At 61.3% G+C, this 25,653-nt stretch overlaps 1 protein-coding gene across 1 annotated transcript; it reads right to left on the bottom strand.

The window, feature by feature from the left end:
* Window positions 1–9,599: 9,599 nt before the first annotated feature.
* Window positions 9,600–25,582, bottom strand: SPIRE2 (spire type actin nucleation factor 2). The gene is made up of 17 exons (XM_044428099.1): window positions 25,315–25,582; window positions 21,846–21,910; window positions 19,954–20,010; window positions 18,550–18,585; window positions 17,090–17,452; window positions 15,868–15,951; window positions 14,912–15,076; window positions 14,081–14,167; window positions 12,851–12,974; window positions 12,195–12,364; window positions 11,828–12,035; window positions 11,399–11,541; window positions 10,998–11,135; window positions 10,847–10,914; window positions 10,697–10,724; window positions 10,415–10,530; window positions 9,600–9,804 (listed from the first exon to the last, which is right to left on the bottom strand). Exons 1-17 carry the CDS (start codon window positions 25,580–25,582, stop codon window positions 9,600–9,602), a joined length of 2,325 nt encoding a protein of 774 aa, XP_044284034.1.
* Between the last annotated feature and the right edge of the window lie 71 nt (window positions 25,583–25,653).

Raw genomic sequence — 25,653 nt, 5'->3', positions numbered from 1 at the left:
GGAAACGCGCACCCTCCGCAACGGCTCCCGTGGAGCTTCCCCACGTGGCCATGCCAGGAGGGCCTGCAGGGCCCCCGTCCGGCTGCGTGGGGAGCAGCGCCCCACCATGGGGTGCCCACGTGGCGGCCCACTGCCAAAGCACCCAGGCCGCACGCCCTCCCGCCCCAAAGGAGCAGCCACGTGGCGAGGCCGGCCACGAGGCGCAGCTCCGACGCAGACCCGGGAGCCGGCGGGGGCCCAGGAGCCGCGCTCGCTCACCTGCTTTGCTCTGGCGTGGCCAGGTGTTCTTGGGCACCGTCAGCCACGTGCTGCAGGCATACTGCCGCTGCCTCGTCCTCGGCCTGCGGAAAAAGCGGAGCTCAGCCCTCGGGCAGCTGGGAGGAGGAACGCAAAGGCGACAAGGAGGCAACCCTCTCCCGGATCGGCCTCGGGAGTAAAGCACCTCCCCCGAGGGCACCAGGGGAAGCCGCTCCGGGTGTCACGCAACATCTAAGGGGCTGAGCTCCTCCAACAGAGCCCTTCTCTGCACGCAGGCAGGTCGGTTGCTGAGCATTGCATTTCACGCCCAACAGACCGAGAACCAACGCTGGAGCAGCCCCCTTCGGTCTTTGGCCCGCAGTCCACCCGCTCTCCCTTCCTCCTGCATGTAAGCAGGCACGACCTGGTCTCTCCAAACCGGGAAGAGCCGAGCTTTCACAGGCAAACGGCAAACCGCTTCTCCTCAGCAGAGGCTGGCGGTGCACAGCCGGTAGGCACCAGCGTCACGGTGAAGCAAAGGTTGCTACAGGATCACGAACTGACCTAGCAGCCCAGGAATCACACCACCACCGCAAGGGAGGAGAGACCCACAAGCTCGCCCACGCAGAGAGGAAGCACACTCTGTGCCAGAGCCCAGCCACGCCTGCGCTCATGCGAAGCGAGCCGAGAGGGGCAGTATGCACGTGGCCCTGAATTCAGCCGGCCTTTGGCGCGTGGGGGTGCCAACTGGCTGGTTTCTCCATGTGACCAGAGCACGTGGTTCGGCCTCCACGCTCGAGCTCACCTCTGATCACCAAGAACGGCTCGGGCTCCAAAATATCTCTTCAGCTCCGTTTCTGGATTCAGGTTCCTGGAAAAGTTGAAACGCAAATCCGCCTGAGTTCTCATGCAGTGGCACAGATTATTCATGGAGCGCCTTCGGTGTGCAGGGAGCATTACCGGGGGGAAGGGCAGGTCCCTGTCCCGAGCCACATATACTCTGGCGGCTCTCCCAGCAGCCCTCCCCAAGCTGGTGTCCCCCAGGCGTGTTGCATGACGAGCCCCACAAGCTATGTGGGCAGGGGGATTGTGGGAATTTGACAGCCCAGCGTGCCTGCAGGGCCCAGGCTGGAGGAGGCCGATTTGCATGCCGCAGGCTGCCTGGCGCCTCCAAAGATGAAGGGCAGTGCATGCATTCCTTTAAGAAACAAACAAAATAATTGGTTTAGTCGGGTTTCTAAACTCCCGTCAGGGACTTAGAAGTCATGTCAACCCGTGTGACCAAACATGCTCTTTAGACGCGTGAAAAACACGCGCACGCTCTGAGGAAATGCGTTCCTTCAGGGACCCTTTAGCTGAGGTCATGGGGCTTCTGGCTGAAGAAGACCCGACACCCGCACAACACACACACCCTGGCTAACAGGGAATGGCTGCCTTTGTGTAGGAATCTGAAGGCAGTAGTATCACCCCAAGCTCAGAGAAAGGCAGCCAAACCAGAGACGTTCAGGTCCTGTGCTCCCCGGAAGACCCGTCTGCTGATGAAGCACCTCGTTGGCAGCTGCTTGCACCTCCAGGGAAGTTCTCCCTCAAGTACTGGAACGTCCCAAGAAGCGGTGGGGGGGGACCGTCACCCCCACAAGGGCTCACGGGGCAGCGCAAGCACTGCGGAGGAGCCGGGGCAGGCGTGGCGCTCACAGCTCACGCGGGCGGCTCTGCCGGCCCCCCTTCCCTTCAGAATGCCGTACATCCAGCACAAGGGGGAGGCGTGTGCTGCCCTCTCTTGGGCAAACCGGGAAGGATCACAACGTCCCACCCAGCCTCCTGCGGCTCTTCCTAGCAGCAGCAGGAGTGGCCGCACGGGCGTGCCATCTGCAGGGAGCTGCGGCTCAGAGCAGAAGCACCAGTTCCGCTGCAGAGACGAAGCTGGCGCTCAGGTCCGGCCGCCCTGTCCTCCCGCCCAGCTCCACCACCCTCCTTGCCAGGCCAGGCCACAAGGGACCCCGTCGCTCGCCCTGGTCCAGAGGGCTCCGGGGGGGCTGCTAAACCTCCCAGGCCCAGCAGCAAGGGAGACCTCCAGCCTGAGGAAGCTGCAGGTTTGGAGGAGCTCACAACCCCTGGCCGGCCTCATGCCCTTGCTCCTGGCCTGCCGCTGCGAGCTCTTGCACAGAGCGCAGAAGCAGCTGCACTGCCAGCCAGAGACGCCCCTCCGCTGCCCGGCCGTTCAGTGCTGCTCTGCTCTGCAGGGAAAGGGCAGAAGCTGCTGGAGGCTCCACCAGACTCGCCTGCCCTGCATCAGGGCTCACAGGCCGGGCTGGCCGGGCCCAGCGACACAGACGATCAGCTGCTCAGCTGCAACCCGAAGCTCACTCCGGCCCCCTGCCCTTCCGGACCAGCCCAGCCCTGGCCAGGCAGAACCCGTGCGACGGGGTGGCTGGGACGGATGGGGCTCCTCACTGCCCCAGGACGAAATGCCTCCGGCGTCCGCAAACAAGGCTCCCGTGCACGCCGCCTCCTCATGAGGGGCCTCCTCTGCCTCGCTGCCCCAGCCCTTCCCACCCGGACGCGCCTTGGCTGCCGCAGGATCTCGGCAGTGGGACCACCACGGCGCTGGAAATACAGCCCTAGCGTTCCTCCCACCGGGCCTAGGCGCCAACTCCCCGTGGAGTTGGCGCCAACTCCACCTTCAGTCCCCCCAGCAGCCTACACAAGCGCAACCAGGATGGGGGGGGGCAGCCCGGCCCCCACCAGGGTGGTAGTCTCTCCGCTTCTGCTCACAGGGCCTTGCATCACGCACTCACGCCTGGGGAAGAGAGCCCCACCTGTCGTGCGCACTGCCTGCGAATCAACGCCGAGGGGCAGGACAGCACGTCGGGGGCACCCGCTCACCTGTGCTCCACATAGAGCAGCGGCCGACCGTCTGGAATCGCTCTGCCTTGGCTCTGGCCCAGTGGCCCATTGGCGCTCTCGATCTGCCCCAGGATGCTCTCGATGTCGTCCACGTCGCCTTCGTCTTGAGGACACTGTGCAGAAACACAGGAGCTCAGAGTCCAGCCGTGCCAAAGGAACGCACGGTGCCGCAAGACCCACACACAGCTGTAAAAACCGCCTCTGGCTAGAGCTAGCCCGTTCCCGTCCTCCTCCACACTACCAACCCCCTCAGCCTTTTTCCACAGCACTGCTCTCCAGGTCTAGAACAGTATTTCTGTGGGGGCCTCGTTTTTTGGAATGCCAGCCCTACACAGTGGAAGGCTGCTCCCCGGCATGAGGGACACCGGGCACGTGGGACTGCTTCAACCCTGTTGTTCCTGGCCTGCATTCCCATTAAGTTCTATGTGTGAACTGCTTAAGGACAGTGAGAAATTAAGTGGCACGTAATACGAACAGTGTAACAGATAAATGCCTGCACTGGCCACATGCCTCTCGCTGCTCAGCCCCCAGACCTGCTGCAAATTTTACCAGAGTCTCTCCTGACGCATTCTTCTTATTCTTCCTTTTTTTCTTTTTCTTCCGTGGTTTGTTATTTGAAACAGGCTTTTAGAAACAAAAAGGCATGACACCAGTAAGGCAGACTCAAACCAGAAATACTAATGCAAATAAAGAAGCTACTCTGGAGAAAGACATAAGCAGTACTTCTGAGAACCTGTTCAGGACAGACAGTCTGCTTTAAAGCAAATCTTACACTGCTAGAGGAACTAGCACAGTTGGAAGCATTCCAGGCCTTTGCCTTGTTTTCATGCTGGCGTGCTGGAGAAAAACGGTCGCAGTTTTCAGAGATGGCGCGTCCTTCTCTGCTTTCTTTTTCTTGGAGAACTCACATTTGATTCCAAAGCCGTCTTTTAGGGAGCAATATATGGTCCCTAACCAAACTCCAACACCTCCTTCATTTCCAAGGCACTGAGATAATTAACATGACCCTTAATAATCTAAGAGATCCTTTTCCAACCTAACATCTTTCAGATCTGTTAGACTACAGCAGCTATCATGCTGACTAGGAATGATGGGGACTGTAATTCAGGATATTTGGAAGGTACCAGGTTGGAGAAAACTGATCTAAAGATTTCCTTGGCTGCCCAGAGAGCATGATGCTAATGGGCTGCTCTCAAACAAATTCAATAATAAACAAACAAACAGACCTTGCTTATTTTATTGTTGCTTTGAACGTTCCAGTCACCACTGCCTAAAACAGTCCTTGTGGCTTAATCTTTCTGTTATTGTCAACTGCCCTAGAGGCTGGTTTCCAAGCAGAAGGACAGGCTAACAATACTGTAAATAATCAAATTAGTACTCAATTTTGCCAAAGTTTGAAATGTAGGACTTCTAAACAGCTGGTTTGTTTGGTAACATTTTTCACCACTTTGCAACTTTTATTTTCAGCCTGTGACAAAAGCAGGGCTTGGAGCCTGATTCGCACAACATGCTCAAGGAAACCGCACAAAGACAGCTCCTTGTCTTTCCCAGGGGCGCGTGTGAGCTGCTCTGTTGCACAGTTATTTATGTTCGCATTCAGCCACCCAGAGAGAACTTACCATTTGGTCCAGTTGCTCAGCCTCTTCTCCTTCTTTCTGTCTGTCCCTCTCCAGACTTCCAGGTTCCACCTCTTTGTTCCCTGTGTCATCTTCCTCCTGCAGCCTGGAATCATCTTTCTCCTCTCTGAATGGCAGCTCATCCTCTGGTTCTTCACTGGTTATCTGGAACAATTAAGCAAACAGAATTGACTTCACAATTGTTTACTGAAATAAAAACAGAGGCTGTGCTTGCTTTTCCTAAAAGGTGTGAAATGAATGCAAAGGAATGGATTTGTGAATCTGATCAAGGGGACACCTATCAGTCGCTAACAAACAGCTAATGCTTCATATAGAAGAGGCTGCAGCTTCTGTTCTGAACAGACCATGTTAAATAGATTATGGAAAGCTGGGCTGGGCAAGGTCTCTGCTTGGGATTTTGGAGAGTGACTGCCCTTAGGAGTAGCAGTCAATCTCAGGTTAGATTGACCAATAACTAGTAGACTCAGCATAAGGCAGATTTATAGCTCCAACAACCAGACAGAAGGGACTGACTTCCTTTTTCTCTTTTCTCCCATGGAAATGTAGCCCAGTCCTCCAGCAAAACAACTGGTGCAGACTGGTACAATGATTGGTGCAGTCATCCAACAAGATGCAGCACCCTCTCAGCTGGCTTTAAGAAAGGAGAAGCCATGGTAGCCATGGCAGAAAAAGGGAACTTCCATGAACAGAGCTAGTCTATCTCTGGAACACAGTGGCTTAGATCTGGGAGGGGCTGTTGCTGTTAGGCCCTGCCTCTTCTAAGCTCCCCAGAAGAACATGTGAACATCAGAGGCAGACTTATACAGCGTCATATCCTTGGTCCACCGGGCCTTGCATTGTCAGTGCTTCTTCGTGCAAAGCAGGAGCTCTGCCGCTTCGCAAGGACCCTGCCTGCCAGCCACCACGGGATGCAGCATGCTGAGCGAGAAGGGCCTTTGGGCTGGTCCAGCAGAGTAACTGGTTGGCTGTGATAGCGAGCAGCGCACTGCCACGCACAGGGGTAGCCGCCACTGAACATAAGTTGCGATGGGACAAGTGAGGGTGCCTGCCTGCTCGGGACCTTCCCTAGAAACATCCAGCAGCGGCCACAGGTGGGCTCAGGGCCCTTCGCCAACGCCCGTGCTCGCCCCTGGGCCATGCAGGGGCTCCTCCGCTGAGCTGCCACTCACCAGCTCGAACAGGTTGGCGACGCGCCCGGCCGCCGCCTGCCGCCGCCGCCGGCGGCCTCCTGCCGCCTGCTCCTCCGCCTCCGCCTCGGGCCTCCCCAAGACTGGCGGCGGCGGCGGCTCCTCCTCCGGCAGCGCCTGGCCCCGCGACTCCCCTCGCAGCCGCCTCAAGGCCCGCCGCGACATAACGCAGCTGTAGCAGCCCGAGAAGGAGACCCGGCGGACCGGAAGCCGCGAGGACAACCCGAAAGAAAACAGAGCGCCCTGAGCGCCGTTCTCTCCTTCCGTCTCGCTGACTGGCTTCCGCGCATGCGCACGTGCAGGAGAGCCGCGTGGACGCTCCGCGCAGTGGACCTCGGCGGTCCTTATTTCTCGCGAGCGGCGGGCGCGCGAAGCGCTTTTCCCGCGCGCAGGTCGAAAAGTGGGGCGCGAGCGCAGCGGCCCCCTCAAACCCATGTTCCCCAGCAACCGGTCCACACGGGCCCTGCCTCTCGAGGCTGTGCATTGCCGTCCCCAGCCCATGGCCCAGACGCCGCCTTGAAGCCTGGCGGCCGCCGCCGCACGCCTTCTGCGGCTGAGATCCCAGGCGGCAGCAGGGCTGGGCCGGAAGGGGCGCGCAGGGCGCCGGGCCCAGCCGCGCTCCGTGCCGTGCCGGGCTCCACGCCCAGCCCCCCAGCAGGCGGCTGCCCGGCTCGCCTGCGCGCCCCCGGTGCGCGGGAGCCCTCCGCCGGCCGAGCCATGGTCGCGTTGCTCAGGCAGGGGGAGCTGCCGGACGCTCAGCCGCAATGCGGCTTCCTGTACCCTGAGCCCTTGTTCCGTGGCCTGCACGCCTGAGAAGCCTTTCCAGCCCGCCTTTGCGTGACCTCCTTGCAAGTACTCGCAGAGCGCTATCCCACGCGCCCTTCGTCTGCTGAAGGCTGAACACGCCAGTTTTCCCAGTTTCCCCTCATGGGGCTTGGTCCCAGTTCCCCGGTCATCTTTTGTTGCCCTTCCCTGAACTTCTTCCAGTTTGTCTGCATCTTTCTTGAGGTGTTGCATCCAGAACTGGGCATAGGAGCAAAGATGTTTACCTGGGGGCTAGAACTTGATGCTGGAGCAAAACCTTAAGGTGTAGGCTAAGCACTTGGAGCCAGCACCTCCTCATCTCTTCCTGAATCATTTGGTCTTTCGAGCATGTGTTGCGCCAAGCATGTGACTGGATGCTTCCTGTCCATGTAGCCCAAGACCGTTAGCACTGGGTGCGAAGTGTGGGGATCCGCGGGACAGAGGTGCCCTGCCCAGGCCCTTCCCACCCACTCCGCCAGAGCAAGAGGCAGAAGGACCCATCGTGTACAGCAGGGAAGAGCAGCAGCAAAGCCAGGGGGCTCACCCCCATGAAAGCAGCTCCAGCCCCCCGAGTGACTGTCCTGCCCCACTTCCCTCGGCCGAGTGCTGCTGCGCTCTCCCCTGCTCCGCCGGTCGCAGGGCAGCACCTCCCAGCGTGACCCCATCCCTCCCCCGGGAGACAGAGCAGGGAGACAGAGCAGGACGCCCCAAGCAGGTTTGCAATCAGTTTTATTTACAAGGGTTTACAGTACAGGCTGCATATAAAACATGGGCTGGGGGAGGCCAAGGGCAGGCAGGCCCTGCAAGAGCAGGGTGGGGCCCTCCACTTTCCGGTGGGGGGTGCTGAGAGTTCCTGCAGGAACCGGGAGCTCGGCCAGCAAGGCATGCCGGGCCAGGGGCAGCAGCGTGGCCAGCCGAGGGGAGCGCCCGGCAAGTGGTTTGGCACAAGCGGCGCTGGGGCGAGGAGGAGAAGCAGCAGCAGCAGAGAGCTTGGGCCGCTCCCCAGGCCGGGCTGTGCACCTGCTCGCCAGCACCGCGGAAGCGCTGGCTTCCCTCTGCAGGGGAAGACCAGCCCCGTGAAGGCTCAGTCAGAGTGCCGCTGAGTGGCCCTCCTGGCTGGGTGTCTGCGGCTAGGAAGACACTCTGCTGGCCGGTGCTGCCAGGCCAGCGCGCTTGGAAAATGTCACGATGCACCCAGAGGAGCCCAGTGGCACCAGGATGAAACTACAGGCGTGGGCAGGAAGCTGTGCCCCCCCCCGTTCCCCCAGGCCAGAAGAGCCCAGGCAGCTGGGGGCCTGGCACCGCTTGGCAAGGGGTGGTGGCATTTGGCAGAGGCGAGGCAGCGGGGGAGCAGTGGTGAGGCGCGGCCGGTCACGCCTCCTTGTCAGCAGAACGGCTGTCGCTTTGGCGATGGGCGAGCAAAGCGGCTTTCGCAAAGCCCAGGAACGCTGGCTGTTCCCTGGAGAACACGGGCGACGCCGGATGGGTCCAGGGGAACGAGCCCAGAGCCACAGGGCTAAGTGGCCGAGGAGCCCGGGGTCAGCCCCGGAGTCAGCTGCCCTCCAGGGGTTCTGGGCCACAGCTCCCAACATCCCTATCACTAAGCACGTGGCCGGGACTGCCGGGAGCCGACGAGCCAGCCGCTAACCCTGGGGCAGCAGTTTGATCCTGCGGCTGGCCACAGGTGACCAAACGGCCGGCTGGTGGCAGGGCGGCTACCAATTCTGCCGCCACAGAAGGCGACCCTGCCACACACGGTGGCCGCCATGATGTGGCGCCTGGCCTTGGGTGCATCCAGCACCAACCAAATCCCACTGCCCTCCCCACTGCCTGCCCATCTGCCCCCACGGCCTGGTGCCCACGCCACACAGCAGGCAGACATTGTGTATTCTTTGTTTACATGCTCACAAAATTAGGGATTTCATCATTCATTGTACACATAAGACATGTTCCTGAACAGTCTAAGAGGCAGGGGGCTGGGAGAACCTGCCCCTTAGCCGAGGGAGAGTCAGAAAGCAGACCCGGCCAGTCTGAATGGACTTTAAAACACCTCTCGCTGCCTGGACTGGGCAGATGCTCAGGCATGGAGCGGGAGGGGAGGGGCGAAGCAGGCGGTGGCTCAAGTCTAGTGGCATGCCGGCGCTTGCAAGGGGGGCCTGTCGTCCGGAAGACCGGGAGTGACCCAAACAGGACGCCCCTTTGGGACTCCGCATGCAGAGGGGCTAGCAGCTGGAAGCCTCCCTTGCTGCTTCTCTGGGAACCAGAACCCACAAGGGGGTCAGGGAACTGCTTAGGGCACGGCTGTTGCGGGGCCTCCGTGTTCCAGTTCCAGTGCTGCAACATGGGGGCCTGGACTCGCCCGGGCGCTCCAGGTTATCCTACCGGGCCCTTTGTCTACTTACAATCCAAGGAAGACTCGGGGGGGGGGGGGGGGGGGGGGGGGGGGGGGCGGGGGGGGGGCACCTGGGGGCAGTTCCTTCAGCAGAATTTGCCAGGCATGGGCGTTCCCGTAAGTCAGAGCAGCCGGTCCACCAATATAAATATAGAGAGTCTATCGGTATGTATATATGTACACACACGGGCAGGAGACGCTTGTGGAAGGGTGGGGGAGGGAGTGCCGGGCATCTGAGCAGATGCGAGTAAGCAAGCCAGCCGAGGGGGGCGAGGGCCCCCCCGCAGCCCAGAGTCACGCACAGCTTCCTGCGGCCCAGGGAGCCTCGGCGGCCCCCTCCGCACCGGCCGCTTAACATCGGGAGGCCGAGAAGTAAGGGTCGGGCGCAGGGTGAGCCGAGGCGGACGGGGAGCCGCTCCGGGAGGCGGTGCCCATCTAGCTGGACGGGATGTACAGGGACTGGGTCTTGCGGCTGCGGCACGGCGTCCGGTTCAGGATGTCCATGCTCTTGCGGCTGGAGCTGACGACGTCCGTGACGAAGCCGGAACAGTCGCTGCAAACGTCCTTGAGCACGGAGCCGTGAGCATAGATGTACGGGAACTCCTCTTCCACACTGCGCCAGCTCGTGCCCTGCAGGGAGCTGGGAGGCGAGATGGGCCGGGGAGAGGGGGTCACCCCAAGGCCTTCCTCTGCCCATGAGCGAACCAGCCTGCGACCGGCCCCTCTCTGTCGGGCAGGAGGAACCTCAGTGGCCGCCCTCCCTGGCATCTGTGGAGCCCGGGCCGGCCTGACTGGCAGCAAAGGCTCCCCAGGGCCCCGGAGGCGCCTCCTCAGCAGTGCCAGGAAAGGACCCGCAGCCTCGCGCATGCCACCCTAGGCCCCCCCCCCCCAATCGGGGGACGCAAGGCTGAAGCGACCAATGCCGGGAGCACAGACGTGGTGCGAGACCAGCCGTGTTTCGGACTCAAACACCCCAGGCTTGACAGTCGGGGAAGGTCTGTTACCAGCACCCAGAGAAATTGCCGGGCTATTTTTGGTCCAGGTTTTGCCTTCTTAACCCTCAGAGCCTGCAGAGAGGCAGCTAACTGGCCAGAGGAGCCGGTTTAACCCACCCCACACGCAAAGTCCTCAGCACACAGCCAGGCCTCCCCCGGCATGCAGTTGCTGCCCTCCCTGTGCATGGACCTGGGCCCCGGAGTGCCCCAGAAACGAGCTCCCCGGGCAGAGGCATGAAAAAGGGGGGCACTCACTGGAAAGCCTCCCTCCTGCGCAAGGCGGGTGCCCGGAGGCCAAGCGAGCCCGGCAGGCTCTCGAAGCCCAGAGCATAGACAGGGATGTGGCCCAGTTTCTTGGACGGCATCTTGATCTAGAAGGGCGTGAGAGAGGGAGAGGGTGGCATCAGAGGATGAGGCATGAAGAGCAGGCTCCAGCCCGTGGGAGTCTGTGTGGAAGACCCCGGAAGGAGCAGCCCCCCTGGGATGGGGCAGCTGCCCCCTGAGCAGACAGAGTGGAGCCAAACCAAAGTCTCTTACCTTCAAGCTGCAGGAGCTGCAGACGGACCTAAAAAAGGAAGAAAGCGGATGGGAAGCCACAAACTTTGGACAGGCGTCCCGGCAGCGCCTGCCCGTCCGTTCCTCCAGCCATGGTGCCCGGCCTGGACCCTCCCACCGGGATGAGCTCACCTCTTACAGAAGAGGCAGGTTGGGGGCCAGGAGAACAGGGCGAACTTGGTTCTGCAGCAGCAGCAGATCTGCGGATAGGGAAGAGAGTTGAGCCGGTGGGCCGTGCTGGCCCGGCCCGAGCCCCGCACACCGCCGGCAGCGCCCGGCTCACCTTCCCCTTCTTCAGGCTGCTGTACAGCTCCTTGCTCTGCAGGAACTTCTCCATCTCGGCCTTCACCAGCACCCGGCGCACGTTGACCATCTCCTCCACCGTGAGTGCCAGGCTCTCGACGGGATGGCTGAACTCCTGCTGCAGGACGGAGACGCGGGCTGGCAGGGGGAGGCCTGCCGAGGCAGCGGCCCCCACGAGGGAGGGACCCGGGGGCTTTTGCCTGCCACGCCGCCTGCATGTCCCGCAGGGAGCGCCTTCATGCCGCCCGGCCACCTGCCCCGCCTGCAGCACTGCCGCTCTCCACTCAGCCAGGTGTGGGTCACACCAGTGGCCAGCACAGCCCATCCTCACGGTGGCAGAGCGCAGCCTCAAGCCGCCGTTCAGCCGGATCAGCCACTTACCAGCCACAAATACTTCAGATTGGGATCTGGGGCAGGACCAGGCCCCGCCTCTGACTTTTCATCGACGGAGCTGAGGAGACTGTGCTTGGGGGGGCACGGGCTGCCGCTGCAGGGGGCCTGGTGGTAGCTGGCTGGGACCGAACCTGGAGAAGAACAGAACGAGTCAGCTTTGTTTGGGAGCAGCCGTGACCGTGGGAAAGGCACCTGGGGGACAGCGCCGAGCCCGGCGGGTCTTCCGTGGCTGGGAGGCGGCGCTCCCCGGAAGTTCTGCCTGGGGACACGCACCCTCGAAAGAGGATGGTGCCGTCTCTGCAGAAAGTAAACCGGCCTGGCTGGGCGGAAGGTGTCTGTCGGGACAGTGCTCCCCCCCTTCCAGCACACGTGCCACTAGCTCTACGGCAGAGGAGGACTGGGGGAAGGCGCACTTGCCCGGGCTCTCCACGCTGGTCCATGCAGCGCCGGCGGTACCTGAGCGGGGTCGCGGTTCGGACCCGCTGGGGCCCAAGTGCTCCGGTCCGGGCTGGCCGCTGCCGCTCTCGCTCTGAAACTGGGCCAGGTCTTGCTCCGAGAAGGAGCGGTCGCGCTTCAGGGGCATCGGCGGGCCCGGCACAGCCTCGGAGACGGGGGAGTCTTCCTCCTGCAGAGTGGGAGGGAACTGACTTAGGTGCGGGGGCGGCTTCCAAGCGGGGGCGCAGCGTACGCCTTGAAGCTTGCCGCTGACTCCGACGGGAAGACCGGGTCCCGATCCTTCCCGGAGCCTCCAGGGCCCCAGCAAAGGGCAGCGCCGAGCCCGCACCTCCGAGGCAAACATCTCCTCCATCTCCGCCAGCGTGGGCGCTTTCAACAGGACCCGCTGGCGTTGGCGCTGGGGCGGGGCGCTGGGCTCCATGCCCGAGAGGTTGATGCAAGAGGTCGACTTCATGCTGCTGGAGCAGGCGTCCAGGATGCAGGGCAAGGAGCCAAATCCTGGAAGGGAGAGGGCCTGTCAGACGGGGAGGGCATGCTGTGGGGGCAAGGAGCAAGCGAGCAAGTTCTGCGGGAACCTCTGGTGCGGCTCCTCATCTCCGAGCCTTCAGGCTGGCCTCACACGGCACACGGCAACCCCGCGTTTTGCGCAGGACACTCTTTCCCCTCCGGGAGTGTGCTGAGCCAGTCAGAGCCGCCACTCTCAAAGGCCTGGGTCCCAGCCAGAGGGTCCCCTGGAGGCCCTGCGGCTTCAGAGCTCCTCGAGACGGCCAATGACCACAAGCCAGAGCCAGGCACGGGTTGGAGTGTGACTCGAGGCCCGTCCTAGTCCCCACTCCGCTCGCTGGGTGACCCCGGCCAGTCGCTGCCTCTCAGTCTGACCTACCTCACAGCGCTGTCGTGAGCACAAAATGGAGAAGAGGAGGAGGGGGCTCATGCACAGCAGCTCAGGCTCCTTGGAGGAGAGGCCGAGCAATCCATTCTCACCCTTCTGGTTCTGGAAGCGCAGCTGGACGGGCCGAAGCGTCCGCTCCTGCTTGATCTCCTCCAAGATTTTCTCGTGCAGCGTCCTCTGCTTCTGAGGCTCGGGGCGCAACCGCCGCTCTGAAGCCTGCGGTGGGGGACAAGGCCAGAAGAGCTGTGCCCACTTCCCACGCACCCACAGACCCCTGAGGCCAAAGCTCCCTCGAGAGGTGGGAGGGAGCTCACCGGTTCATCTACCCCTGCAGACACGGGGCCCACTAATCGACCCACCGTTTGCTCTGCCATGTGCCGGTCGCATGTTTCATATTTAACCCCGAACCAAAGGAAGCCACGGCCCTGCGTGTATGAGAGCTGAGCAGTGCTGGCAAGGGCAAGATGGTCATTCAGGAGGTCAGCACGAGTTGGGGACAAATTGATGGATCGTAACAGCAAAACGACCAATCAGGCACTGCTATGCGACGCCCACATGTGGACACTTTCAATCGTGGGTTAAACAACCCACAGTTAACCCAAACCTAATTGTAGGTTAACTGCGGGCTGTTTAACTCATGCTTCACCTATAGCATCAGAGTCATGTGGCAACTCCTAATCAATGTGATTGTAGTTTGAATATCCAAAATGGCTGCAGAAGGTACTCAGGACATACCATGGGAAATCATGGGTTAATTAACCCACAGTTTGCCAGCATTCTGTGCAAAGCGGATCACTGACTGGCGGGGCTTCAGGAAGGATAATCTGCTGCCGAGGACCAAACCCAGGGCCACGCATGTGGAAAACAAGGGCAGTGCCACTGAACTCCATTCCCAACCAATGGCCATGCTGGTTGGAGCCCATGGGATTTGTAGCGCAAGATATCTGACAGGAACTACCCAGCTGGACTCTGTAGTTAATTAGGGAGCCACGGACTAGAGAGGCCACACTTGCTGGCCCCATAAAGCAAGGCAGGTGGGGCAGCCGAGACCGTCCATGCGGCGGGAGAAGCCGTGGCTGGAAGGGAGAGCGTGTGCTGTGCGCAGACAGGCCCCGTTTCTGGCCTGGCGTGTCCAGCTAGCAGGATCTCGAAGACGGAGCAGGGCATGGCCGCAGTGGCCACCGCAGCCAGCGGGCGCACTGCCGCCCCACCGCTAGCCCAGTGACCGGCAGGAGGCAGCCCGTGCGCTCATGCCGTGAACCCCTTAAAGCAGCCCGCCAGGGCTTACGGGAAGCGGACGCAGCTCGCCCGGCTTGGCTCACCTGCCTCAGGGGCGGACGGGACCTGATGAAATCCAGTATGAGCTCGTGGGCGTCCTTCTTCACCCGCGGAGGAATGTCACCGTCCACCTGGCGGAGGTGCCGCAGGAAGGAAGAATTAGCAGCGTCTCTCCCTCCCCACGTGCCGCCTGACGGTGGCCCATTTCCTGCTCTCGCAAGGCCCCTGTCCCTATTTTTAGCTTTTTGTGTTTTGCCTTCGGGAGTTCCTGAAAGGTTTGCCACGGTGAGATGCCCTTCGGATTTCAGGTGGGCCTCGGAGGCAGATCTCGGACCGGGGCAGGGTGTGCGTCCTGCTGCTGGCGTGTATACGTGTCGGTGCACACATGTGAATATCACGGCAACATGCAGCCAGCCATGCTCCTGAGCACCCTCAGCAGTTGCCGGGCATATTTTGACCTCTTCATGAAAAGTGTGCCAGGAGGAAGCACATTTTTCCAAAGTATCTTCAACAGGGAAGAGGGACGCGCGATTTTGGCTGCTGTTTTCAGGGAGAAGCGGGAACTGGAGGATAAATTAGTTCTCCCCTGATACGTTGGACTACAGCTCCCATTACTCCCAGCCCACATGAAGAGGGGAGTTGTAGTCTAACACGCCAGGAAAGCAGCAGCTCAGGGAAGTCCAGAACACGGAATAAAGGCGGAAGCAGGGCTCGGGAAGTGGCTGTTGGTGAGATCGGGGTTATGAACACGTCCCGGTTTTCCTCCACAAAACTCTGGAAGAGGGACGGTGACTTTGGCTGCTCGGCACAGCAGGAAAAGGAGGAAGAGGAGGGAGGGCGCGTCGACCGCTGCTGCCCATGACCCCGTTGCTCACCATGACCTTGCGGAGCTTGTAGTTGCGGGCCCGGATGTCCTGCATCAGCATCTCGAAGGGGGTCAGCTGGAACTCGGTGGGCAGGGGGTTGAACTGCTTCTCCTGGACCTTCTTGAGCTTGACCCCGTTCCGGAGCTCCCGCATCAGTTGGACCCAAAGCCGAGCCTGCGAGGCACACGCGGCATTGCAGCTGGGGCAGGCGGCGTCCACAGCCCGCCCTCAGGCTTGCTCCGGGAAGGACACGGGGCCGTCCACGTCTTTGCCCAGCCTGACTTCACTCTGGCCCCCCTCAGCCTGCAGGCCAGACGCGCCCTCCGCGCTCACAGCCCGTCCCACAAGCGTCCTCCATAAGACCCTGCCCCTTGTCCCCGGGACTGCTCCCCCCGCAAAGGTCTGCTGGTTTTGTGCAAGCTTCTTCCACTCGAAAAGTCAAAATGCCTCTCTGCAGGCCGGGTCCCTGGCATTTTGTGGGACTGCACTGATTGTGGCTGGCAGTGATTTCGTGGGTGAGGGCCATCTTTCTGTTTTCCTACTGAATTATGGATTTCTATATTGTGTGCGAGGAGCTTTAAGGCTGATCTTTGTGGTGGAAACTAATGTATACACTTAAATAATACATACTAACTTAAGCAATGCTCAAAAAGCAGTAATTCAATTAAGGATCCTAAATAAACAGGCAGCAGCGTAATCGTAACAAGAATTAACCGCCGCAACAGCGTGGAGCTGGTGGCTTCCCCTGCCGGCACCGGTCGGCCGTCCGTGGCTGGAGCGCTGGTCCCAAGGGCTGCTCCAGGGCGGGCTTTGGCCCTGGGTGCAAAGAGGCCCAGCCCTGCAGGAAGCAGCCGAGGGCTGCTGGGCCAGGGATGGCCTGGGCGGCCCGGTCCAGCAGGAGCCGGCCCATGGCTGGGAGGCCCGCCCCCTCTTCCCCAGCGCCACCCGCCCCCACTGCTCAGTACCCAGTCGGTGTTCCTCAAGTTGTCCAGCTCCGCCGCGGATCGGCCCCTCAGCTCCTCGTCCTCGTCCTTCAGCCTCGTCAGCATCTGCACGACAGGCCGAGAGGACCGGTTAGGTCTTGCCACTGCGGGCCACCCGGCGCTGTGCCCCGAGCGAGCCGGGATTGGTGCGGTGGCAGGCCTGGCGCTCTCAGGGGCCCTGCTGGGATGGGGCCTCGCGGGCTACCTGAAGCACTCCCCCCCACCCTTGAGCACCGGTGCGCCCCTGGCCCCACCCCAGCGCACACCCCGCACCCACCCCGTGGTGCGCTTTGTCAAGGCCACAAAGCTCCGCGGAGCAGCTCCGCGCCAGGCTGCGGTCGCCGAGGCACTTGCGGGCATTGACGAACGCAGGGGCAGGCGGACACCTGACCCCGTTAAGCCACCCTCCCTCTCACGCGTTCGTAATCACTCTGCAAGGAGGGGCAGCCCCCCTCCTCGCTCTCCCCGCCTTTCCCCTCAGGCCCGGCTCTGGCGAGCCGCTTTTCCCGAACCAACAAACCAACAGCATGGAGATGGGTGGTGGGGCCAAGCTCCCTGCGGCGCTGCGGAAGCACCAGGAGCCGAACAAGCCCTCCCAGCCAGCATGGCCCAGTGACCACCAGCCCTGCCCAGGGGCTGCAGAGCAGGGAGGGAATTGGGGGCTGGGGGACGGAAAAGCAAGGGACAAGAGAAAGGCCGTGGCGCTCGTCCTCGCCTCTCCTCGACAGGGACGGACGGACGGTGCCAGCTGGGGTAGCTGGAGCGGTAATCCAGTGCCCCTGGGGGAGGGCAGCAGGCTGGGGAAGGCGGCAGGTCCCGTCCCGCAGGCCGAACAGTCCTCCGCGTTGGCACTGCAGTCTGGAACCTCCAGGTTCCGGAGAGGAGCCAGAAGCGCCCGCACCGCCCAGGATGGGCTTTCCAAGAGACACCAGTGGCCCTCCCTGGATAAACACTGGGCTGGAGAGCGCCCAGTGAGTGCCACGCGCTCGGCTCGCCACGGCGGGCTCCTGCCCAGCGAGGAGTGGCAGGCCAGGGGACGGGCGGCGATCCCGTGCCTCCGCTCTGCCTCCTTCCCGAGAGAGGGCCTCTGCTGCGGAGAGGAAGGACAGGCAGCGCCACGAGGGCTGGCCTGTGCCCCATTTCTTCTCCCCGTGTGTGACCCCGGGGGACCCCGGTGCTTGCCCCGCCCACGTCTGGCACCCACCTCCTTGGTGTCGCAGATCTTGGCCAGGAAGGCCTTCAGCTCCACCGTCTCCAGGAAGAGGGCCCTGCACACCGCCTGGTAGTGGGCCTGGGCCTCCTGGGGCTGGGTGAGGCGGGCGGCGCAGAGCCGCATGGCCTGGCTGAAGGTGCGCACGGCCCGCAGGGTCCCTTCCGCCAGCGCCTCCTCCTCCTCGTCCTGGCCGCCGTAGCCCTCGTCCCCCGTGCCGCAGCCGCTGTCCTCACAGTCGCTGTTGGCCATCAGGTCAATGAGGCGCTCCAGCTCCGGGCTGAGCTCCCGCTCCTCGTTCTCGCCCAGGCCCCAGTCCAGCGCCCGGTAGATCGCGAAGCCCAGTGATTGCACCATCTGCGAGTGGGCAAGCGAGCGAGCAGCCGTGAGCTCCGGGTGCCGAGGATAACCGGGCGCTCTCGGACGGAGGGTGGGGGCCAGAGGGACCTCTTTCAGCAGGGAGCAGGCCAAGGCTACGCCCCCCCCCCCCAGCAAGGCCTGTTATCTAAGACGGGGTGAGGAGCCTCACAGCGTGTCCGGCTGGGGCTCAAGTCTGGCCATCAGGCCCAGAGGACAGGTCTCTGTGCAAAGTGAGCACAGCCTGGTTCCTACTAAAAACAGCATTTGGAAACGAACGCCAGGATCTCTTTGAATTTCACGGGAGGGAGAAACGGCCGACAAGCTCATCCCATCAAAGGTGGCCAGTTCTCCAGCTGCAGTGAATTCTCAGGCCTCCGTTCCTCACATCTCTCGCAGGAGGCGGCTCCCCCTGACAGGGCACGTGTCTCAGCAGCTGGGGAAGGACTGCAAATTGCCTGTGGCCGGAGGACAGAAACCTTCCGCCGGCATCAGTGGGCGTTCAGGCTCAGAAACAGCCCTGGCCCCCTGGAGAAGAGGTTTGGGCCAGAGCCCTCCGTGCCGCAGCCCCTCCGTCATTTTGGCTGACTCTTCAATTTTGAAATGAAAATCCTTTCCATTCACTGAACAGCAACAGAAAGGTGAGCAAAAGCAATAGAAGGCGGCTGCCCCCCCCCACCTGCTGCCCAGCCGGGAACACTGTGGGTCCATTATTTATCCAGAAGCCAAGGGGAACCTGAGCTGCCCCCGGGAGCCGGCAGGCGCCGACGGCCAAGAGACGCTGGGCACCTGGAGCAGGAGGGCTGGTGGCCTGTTCTGCCCATGGGAAAGTGAGGGGGGAAGCGAGGCCCAGTCGTCCGCCAACCTGGGTGGGGGCAGAGGAGAGCGGGGGAGGGATGCTCCAGGTGCAAATCAAGGGACTTGCACTTTGCCCTCCAGAGGATCTGGAAGCAGCCACGGTGCAGGGGGGCCTCGCGTGCTTCCTGGCAGGAGGGAGACATGCCAGCGCCTTTGAACACGCACTTTGGAAGGTGGCTCCGACCTCTGAGGACGCAGTGAAGGGACCTGCTATTTCCCACAAGGCACCGGCAACGTACCTGCGCTTCTGCCGAGGGCGTCAAGGTCAGCGGGAGCTCTGCAAGAGAGAATGACAGCGTTACGATGCCCATCTCCCGGCCACGGCTCAGAGATGGTTCGCACGTTATCTGGTTCCCCCGAGTGCCAGCCAAAGGGAGCCCTCCAAAGCATCCGGCACTGTTCCCGCCTCACCCCACTTGCAGATGCCGCCAGAGGCTGGACCGACCGCAGAGCCTCTCCTGCGCTACCCCCAGGGAAGCTCTCCTGGACATGTGCTTCTTCCCCTCCCGGGGGAGTCGCTCCTCCATCTCCTGCCTTTGACTCAGTCAATAAGCCACTAAGTGGTTGCCCTTCCGGAGGGGCGGCCCTGTGCAGGCGAGAGCTCCGGGAGGGCCAGCGAGGCCTTCCTGCTTAAGGTCGGGGGGCCTCGCTCTGAGAGGGGCCTGCGCCGAGAATCAGGACAGCCTGAGGGCTGCCGGACCCCTAAGGACCGGCTGCCTGCAGCAACCATCTTGGGGGGGGACTTTATGCAAAGTGGCTGATGGAGTTTGCAGAGGCCGCGGGCTGCAGAACCCCCTGCCCCAGAGTGAGCTTGGGGGAGGAACAGAAACGAGACTTCGGCGAGGAAGGCGACTGCGAGGCTGCCCTCAGTCTGAGACCGTGTGGCACTGTGTCACAGCAGTGCCGTGTCTGCTGCATCGTCTCCCAGTTTGTCCCAGTGCCAATCCATGGAGCCAGTTCTTAGGCTGGGAAGCTCCAGATTTGGGTCCGGGATGTTTGAAGGACCGTCTCCCTCCGCATGGCCAGGAAAGGGCCTCGCGCATGCGCGAGGCAGACAATGATGCAGGACCAGGCCTTTCGAGTAGCAGCACCCAGGTTATGGCATCCTCTCGCCAGGACCTTTGGCTCTCCCTGCACCTTAGTGAGGATGCTATTTTATGACTGTTTCTGTTTTAGGTTGCTTGGGCATGTGCATACAGGTCTTGCTCGCTCCGTGCTGTCCCTAACAGACGGCACACTGTTGCAGGGAACTCTGTGACAAAATGCAAGGATGAGAGCAGATGATTTAACATCAGCAGAAACTGCATTAAGACGCGCGTAAGAGGAGCCGCCTTTCTCGGGAGATCATTTCCCAGGCTGCGATCAATGCAGCTTAAGGGCTTGGCATGAAGAGGCAGGGCCATTAGGCAAATGGAGTGGGTCTCCAGGGGTCTGCCCCATCCAGAAGCCCCAAGAGTGGTTAGAGGCCGAAGGGGCCGCTGCAGCCTCATCTGGGGACGCAGCGACCCTGAGCCATCCCGGCGAAACCGAAGATCTGCTTGGCCCCGCAGCGGAGCAATGCCAGACACCACAACAAAGGAGGCGCAGCCCTAATTCCCAGCCTTGCAAACCTGGCACTGCGCCTGTGGGCGGAGAGGCCGGGCCTCCTCGGTTCCCGGCACCTCCCGGGCCTCCTGCCCAGCACGCGCTGACTGCCGGCCCTGTCACCAGGCAGCCCCAGAAGGGGAACTGTGGATGCCAAGCCGGAGGTATTTCTCTTGGCATTTGGAGTAGGTTGCCACAGGGAGAAGAGCAGCCCGGCATCCCACCATCTGCAGGGCATCTCCCAGCAGCCCAGCTGGGGCTGAAGCCCAAGCAGCTGGACGGCACCAGACCAGGAACAGCCGGGCGGAGCTGCACAGGCCTTCTTCAGTGCTAACCCATAATGGGAGGAGGCTGGAGCACAGCTCCAGAGATGAAGCCCCTTCACTGGAGCTTGATTTGTGCCACCATCAGCCCAAGACTCCCATTCCAATATAGTTCAGCAGCCAAGAGTACCTCTGAGCATGTGGCCAATGTTTTTCCTTCACTGCCAAAAAACCAGAACCCACACCAGTCAGGAAGAAGAAACCGGAGTTTCAGGAAAGTGACTCAGCTGAGCTCCCGGCCCTCTTCCAGGAAATCAAGCATCGCATTTCCCTTCCTTTCTGTGAGGCCCAGCAGAGGTGTCTGTGCTATAGGTCACCCCTGGCATGGCCCACTCTCAAAACATTTCCAAAGCATGCAGAATTCAAGAGTGCAGATTCCAGCAGGCAGCAAACCACCCAACAAAAAGGTGGTGGGCCCCGTATGGCTGCCTGGAGTGGGGAACCTTGCCTGCAACTCGGGAATACGCCTGCATTACAACGGAGGGGCTGGCAGAGGTGGAAAGCACCTCAAGACGGCGCCCCAAAACAAAATGAGGGACCAAGGAAAGCACAACCCGCCTGTACCTGGACGGAATTTAAAATCTGTAACCAGACTTTAAAATGTGAGGGGTTTCGCCATAAAAAGACCGCTTCAGGAGCCCTTTGTCTCGCTTGGGAAAACTGTGCCATGGGCATCGCATCCCCTACATGTCTCTTCAGATGTCAAGAGCATGCTCAGGAGACGCCGTGGATGCTGGAAAAGATCGTGCGAGGAAGAGCAGAACCCCTCCCTGCAGTGGGAAAGAGGCCTCGCTCCATCGCTGCCCCCCTTCCTTCAGGGACCACTGAACAGATGCTGCTCTTGGCCTCCTCCCCAAGCCGCGGAGGCTGCGTGCGGGCAGGTTAGCTCTTGGGCCAGAGTGACGCTCAGCGTGCCCGCACTTCAGCAAGAGGTGAACAAGCAGCCAGTCTTTTGCACCCGGTGGGAGCCTGCGTTCTGGAACCGGGCAGACCAGTTTTTAAATGCACTCTTTGCAGTGCGTCTAAGTAAATATTATCAGAACAAGCCGCAGAGCAATCCTTGCCTGCAAAGATTCCACCCACCCCACCAGCCACATCCCGCACAAGACAAATCTGCTACTGGAGAACAGTCTCCACCTAAGTCCCGGCTGTGTCTCCACGAGGAGCACTTTGCAGCCGCCGACCCCGACAATCCGGCTTGCTCTTGGCCCTTTGCACCCCCCCCCCATTTGTCAGGCTTTGCACACATGGTGGGTGGTTCAGCCATTGGGCAGAAGGCCACAGCCTCCCTGGCGCATTTCCGTCTCCACACCCTTCTTGTGGGATCCCTGGGAGAGCCTGGGGCTTTGGAAAGAAGGAGCGGGGCTCCCAGGCCAGGGAGCAGTCAGGCTGTCGCCCTGGAGGGGAAGACGCGCTGCAGGGCCACGCACAGGATCACGTGGAAAAGCAGTCGGGGCAATCTCTTTTCCCCTTCCCAGTGCCTATCTTGGGATTGGCGTGGGCACGCTCAGGGCGCGCTGGCTACCCTGCAGTCACAACCCGGCAAGGTGCGCAGTGGGGAGGTGGCTCCTGAGCCCCACAACAAGCCGTAGGGCACAGATGGCTCTGAAGCCGCCTGCGCGGCACACCTTCAGGTGCACGGCAAGTTGTGCGCAGTCGGGGTAACTGGGCAGCTGGCGCAGCGTGCAGCAGCCTGCGCGGGAAAGGCTGCTGCTCTGAGCTGGCTTCTCCGGTGGTCACGCGAGCCTAAACAAGGCCTGCGTGGCTCGTGGTAATGACAACAGAAAGTGTTCGTAGATGTTGGTAGACTGGCAGCGAACCCCGTTCATAAAGGGCAAGGAAGACCAGGAGTCACTGGAGCAGAGGAAGAAGCAATGAACCTCTGGGATAAGAGGCTTCCCGGAGCTTCCCCTGGGCTCCCGCACGTAAAAAGGTGAAGGGCAGTTTTATGCGGTCCTGCCTGGCCCTTCAAGCTGAGGAACCCAGAAAGGCGGGTGGGGTGCCAGTCCAGTAGTACATCGAGCCTTCCTCAACTGGGTGTACTCCAGATGGTTTGTGCTACAACTCCCATCAGCCACAACCAGCTTGGCCACAGCTGGAGGGCAGCAGGCCGGGAGGGGATGCGCAATAAACTCCTCCTGGTCAGTACTCTTAAAACAAACCTGGCATGGCCCTGCTATATCTGCCCGTATGAACCTTCTGGGTGCCGAGGTTGGCTGCGGGGACTTTGTTCTGTGGGTCATTGTTTGGCAAGGCCAGGCCAGTTGGCATCCACATCCCCCTCGCCTGAGATTTCTTAGATGCCACTCTCCAACAAGGCTGAAGTTGCCTTGCAACAAATTTTTAAATGCTGGAAGCACCGGTTTGCTCCATGACCTCCATCCCCCAAAACGGCATCAGTGGCATTTCACGAAGAACCGGACGGAACGAAGGCCACGGCAGCGTGGTGGGGGCAGAGGGGCGTGCTACGTCCCCCCCCCAGCTGTGATGTCCCCCAGGTGACCCTGGGCCAGCCGAGCCCATGTCCCCAGGGGAAAGAGAGTCAAGCACTGCCTCCTGATCACCTTGGAGAAAGGGCAGGACAGGACTGTAACATGCCAGTAAAAGTTGCAGCGAGAGCTTTTCTGGCAGCATGATTCAGCAGAGGCACGGAAGGGCCCGGCGTGACAGCAGGGGCTCCCGCTTGGACAGCCGTGTAGGCTGCGAATTAAATTTATTTGACCAGGCAGGAGCTGAGATGGCCAAAATGCACACAAAAGCAAGCACTCGGGCCTGAATTTGGTCTGCTCTTGAGCTTCTTAAACCATTACAGGCACAGTGGAGAAAGCAGGAGGCAAAGGTTTGCAGAGAAAGGACTACCTAATCCAGCTCGCTTTTATCTCCAAACAGAAGCCTTGGGTGTGAGCGCAAAGCCAGCACTGTGCGCATCAGCCTGGCGAGAGCCACCAAGGCCTCGGCTCACTGGAACCAGGCGGAGCGCAAACATCCCCTCAGCAGAGAGGAGAGCTTGCAGGAAACCCGAATGAGACACTCCTTGCATGCTTGTAATTTTCCTGAATGATTTGGGTTCCAAATCCTGGAGTGTTAAAGGAAGGCAAGGCAGCCCTTCATCCGGGTTACTTTTGGCCCACAGAAACCATCTGCTGCACTGCTTTAAATGGTGGGGCAGCCTCTGAAGGCGCTCTGGGAATTCCAGGCAAACCAAAACACTGCTGCAAGGAGCCAGTCCTCAGGCTCAGGGCACCTGTGCTTTGCCGACTGCAGCAGCTCGCAGGCCGTTTACCCCCGAGCTGCCGGTCTTTGTGGGTCAGCCTGTCCCCAGGAGCCCCCCAACACCTGAAGCTGGTGGGCTGTTCCGGGGGAAACGCTCCAAAGGGAGGCTTACAAGCACATCATCTCAGTACCTTTCTTTGAAAGAAAACCTCCAGACTCTTTAATCTTCCGTGAATCGGCCTTATGCTGCTAGGCCTTTGTTTCAATCCTGCTACCTGCTTTTCCGCTGCCCTTTTTATGGCAGGCGTTCAAGGTTCTTGTGCTCCTGATTGAAATTTGTTTAACGCTTTACAAGCCACCCTGGGCACCTGCTCTTCAATTCACGGGCAGTTCTTCTGATCTCCCCTCAGCCTTGCGATGAGGCCAGTTCAAATTAAAGGGGCACCTCACTTGCATTCCAAAGCAGCCACGGGGGGGGGGGGAGTTGCCTCATCCCTCCTGTTACCCCCCCCCCCCGCTCCAGAGGGAGAACGAGCGAAGGCAGCCAAGTTGCAATGCCTTGGAGAGTGCACAGAGTTGTGGAGGCAACCCGCACGAGTGCCACGTGGGGCTGCTGGTGTGCATGGGCCGAGGCCAGCGAGGCATCCATCCAGTCGCACCAGATCCGTGCAGGAAATCCATCTCCTTACATACATCACAGGCATTCCGAAGAGGCGAGGCCTGCCCTTGCAAGACAGGGTGGCCACTGTGTTTATTCAACACAAGAGAGAGAATCCAGTGCTCATTAGGACCCAGAGGCTCCACCCAGCTCACTGGGGCAGGGAAGACTTTGGACTCGGGTGAGAGAGAACCCGCGCGGCAGGTGGAGAGAAGGAAGGTCTGGAGAACATGAAGCCTCCCAAGTCCGGCAGAGTCCCTCGGGACACGATTCTGCCTGCCATGTGTGAATGGCCTCCCAAGACTCAGGCCAGAAGCAGGGCTACCTGCCTCCCCCCCCCAGGAGCCGCAAAACCCGCACAAACATGTCATCTTCCATTCTGCAATCACTGCACCTGCGAGTGGAGACCCCTTGCCTGGTGCCTAGAGGAGGAGAACCCCCTAAATTAGACCAGAAATGCTTCGGGTGGCTTAGTCTCAGCAATCTGTACTTCCCAAACTTGCTTTAGGAAAAATTATGAGCAGGTTCTACAGGAAGGACAAGAAACAGGGACTGAAAACACCAATTCCGGCCACAGGGTATGTCCTCGAATGCCGTCAGACCTGGTCTGTGCCCTCTCCATTTCCTTCAACTCCTTGGGGGCAAAGCCGTTCCATTATTCACCATTTGCACGGAGTCTGCAGCCTTCCCAGAGCAGGCACTCGGGGGTTTTGCCCCAGCCGCAACTGCTGTTGCCTTATTGTAACATTTGGAGTGCCCCCGAGTCACTCAACGTTTTGTCCCAAATAATCAGAATTCCCCGAGGAAAAAACAAGCCCTCGAAAGAGAGGAGGAGGAGCTGCCAGTTCGCAGCGCCTGGCGCCGCGGAAGCAAGCGAAGCCCACCCCGCGACACTCTCCGGCTTCAGGCGCCCATCGCCAGCTCGGAAGAGCGGGGCACCCCGAACTCTTCTCCACCCCAGAACGCTGCCGCCTTTCCCTTTACGAGGAAAGCCCACCAATCCCCCTGCGGGACCCGTGGAGACAGTGCACACGAGAGGACAACCCGCTCGCGTCCTGCGCCGAGCCTCGTTCTGGCGGGAGGGAGGCAGGAGCGGGCCGGGCCCCGGCGCGCCCGCTTCTGCCCCGCGAGGACGAGGACGAGGACGAGCCCGCCCGCCCGCCCGCGCCCCCGGCGCCCGCTCGGACGGGGCGAGGGCCCCCCGGCGCGCCCCGCCCGCCACTCACCGGCCACGCCGAGCTCCCCGCGGGCCGAGACGGCGCCGTCCTTGTGCAGGCGCAGGTCGGCGGGGTCGCGGATGCGCCCGGCCGGGCCCCAGCGCGGCGCCGGCGGGCCGCCCTCGGCGGCGAGCCCGCGGCAGCACTGGAAGCACACGGCCCACGCCTGCTCCTCGTTGACGGGCTGCTCGTAGGCCTTCAGCACCTCCTCCAGGGACAGCTCCTCCGGCGGCCGCTCCTCGCGCCCGCCGCCGCCCGCTGCCCCGGCTCGGGCCATGGCCGCCGCCCCATCATCGGCTCCCGCGGCGCCGCGGCGCGCCGGCGGCCATCGCAGCGCCGCGGCCGGCC

The sequence above is a fragment of the Varanus komodoensis genome, unplaced genomic scaffold (assembly GCF_004798865.1).
Source record: "Varanus komodoensis strain SLA01 unplaced genomic scaffold, ASM479886v1 scaffold19, whole genome shotgun sequence".
Lineage (NCBI taxonomy): Eukaryota > Metazoa > Chordata > Lepidosauria > Squamata > Varanidae > Varanus > Varanus komodoensis.
Note: the sequence above shows the minus strand (reverse complement) of the source record. Positions and strands in the feature narration are given on the sequence as shown.

Bases quoted from the DNA above. Each gene is read 5' to 3' on its own strand.
- SPIRE2 (XM_044428099.1), bottom strand. From the start codon at position 25,582: ATGGCCCGAGCCGGGGCAGCGGGCGGCGGCGGGCGCGAGGAGCGGCCG. The intron at 12,975-14,080 runs GTGAGCCAAGCC...CCCCCACCGCAG, and splicing joins CCCGTCCGCCCCTGAGGCAG to GCTTCAGAGCGGCGGTTGCG. The intron at 10,531-10,696 runs GTAAGAGACTTT...ACGCCCTTCTAG, and splicing joins GCAGCTCCTGCAGCTTGAAG to ATCAAGATGCCGTCCAAGAA.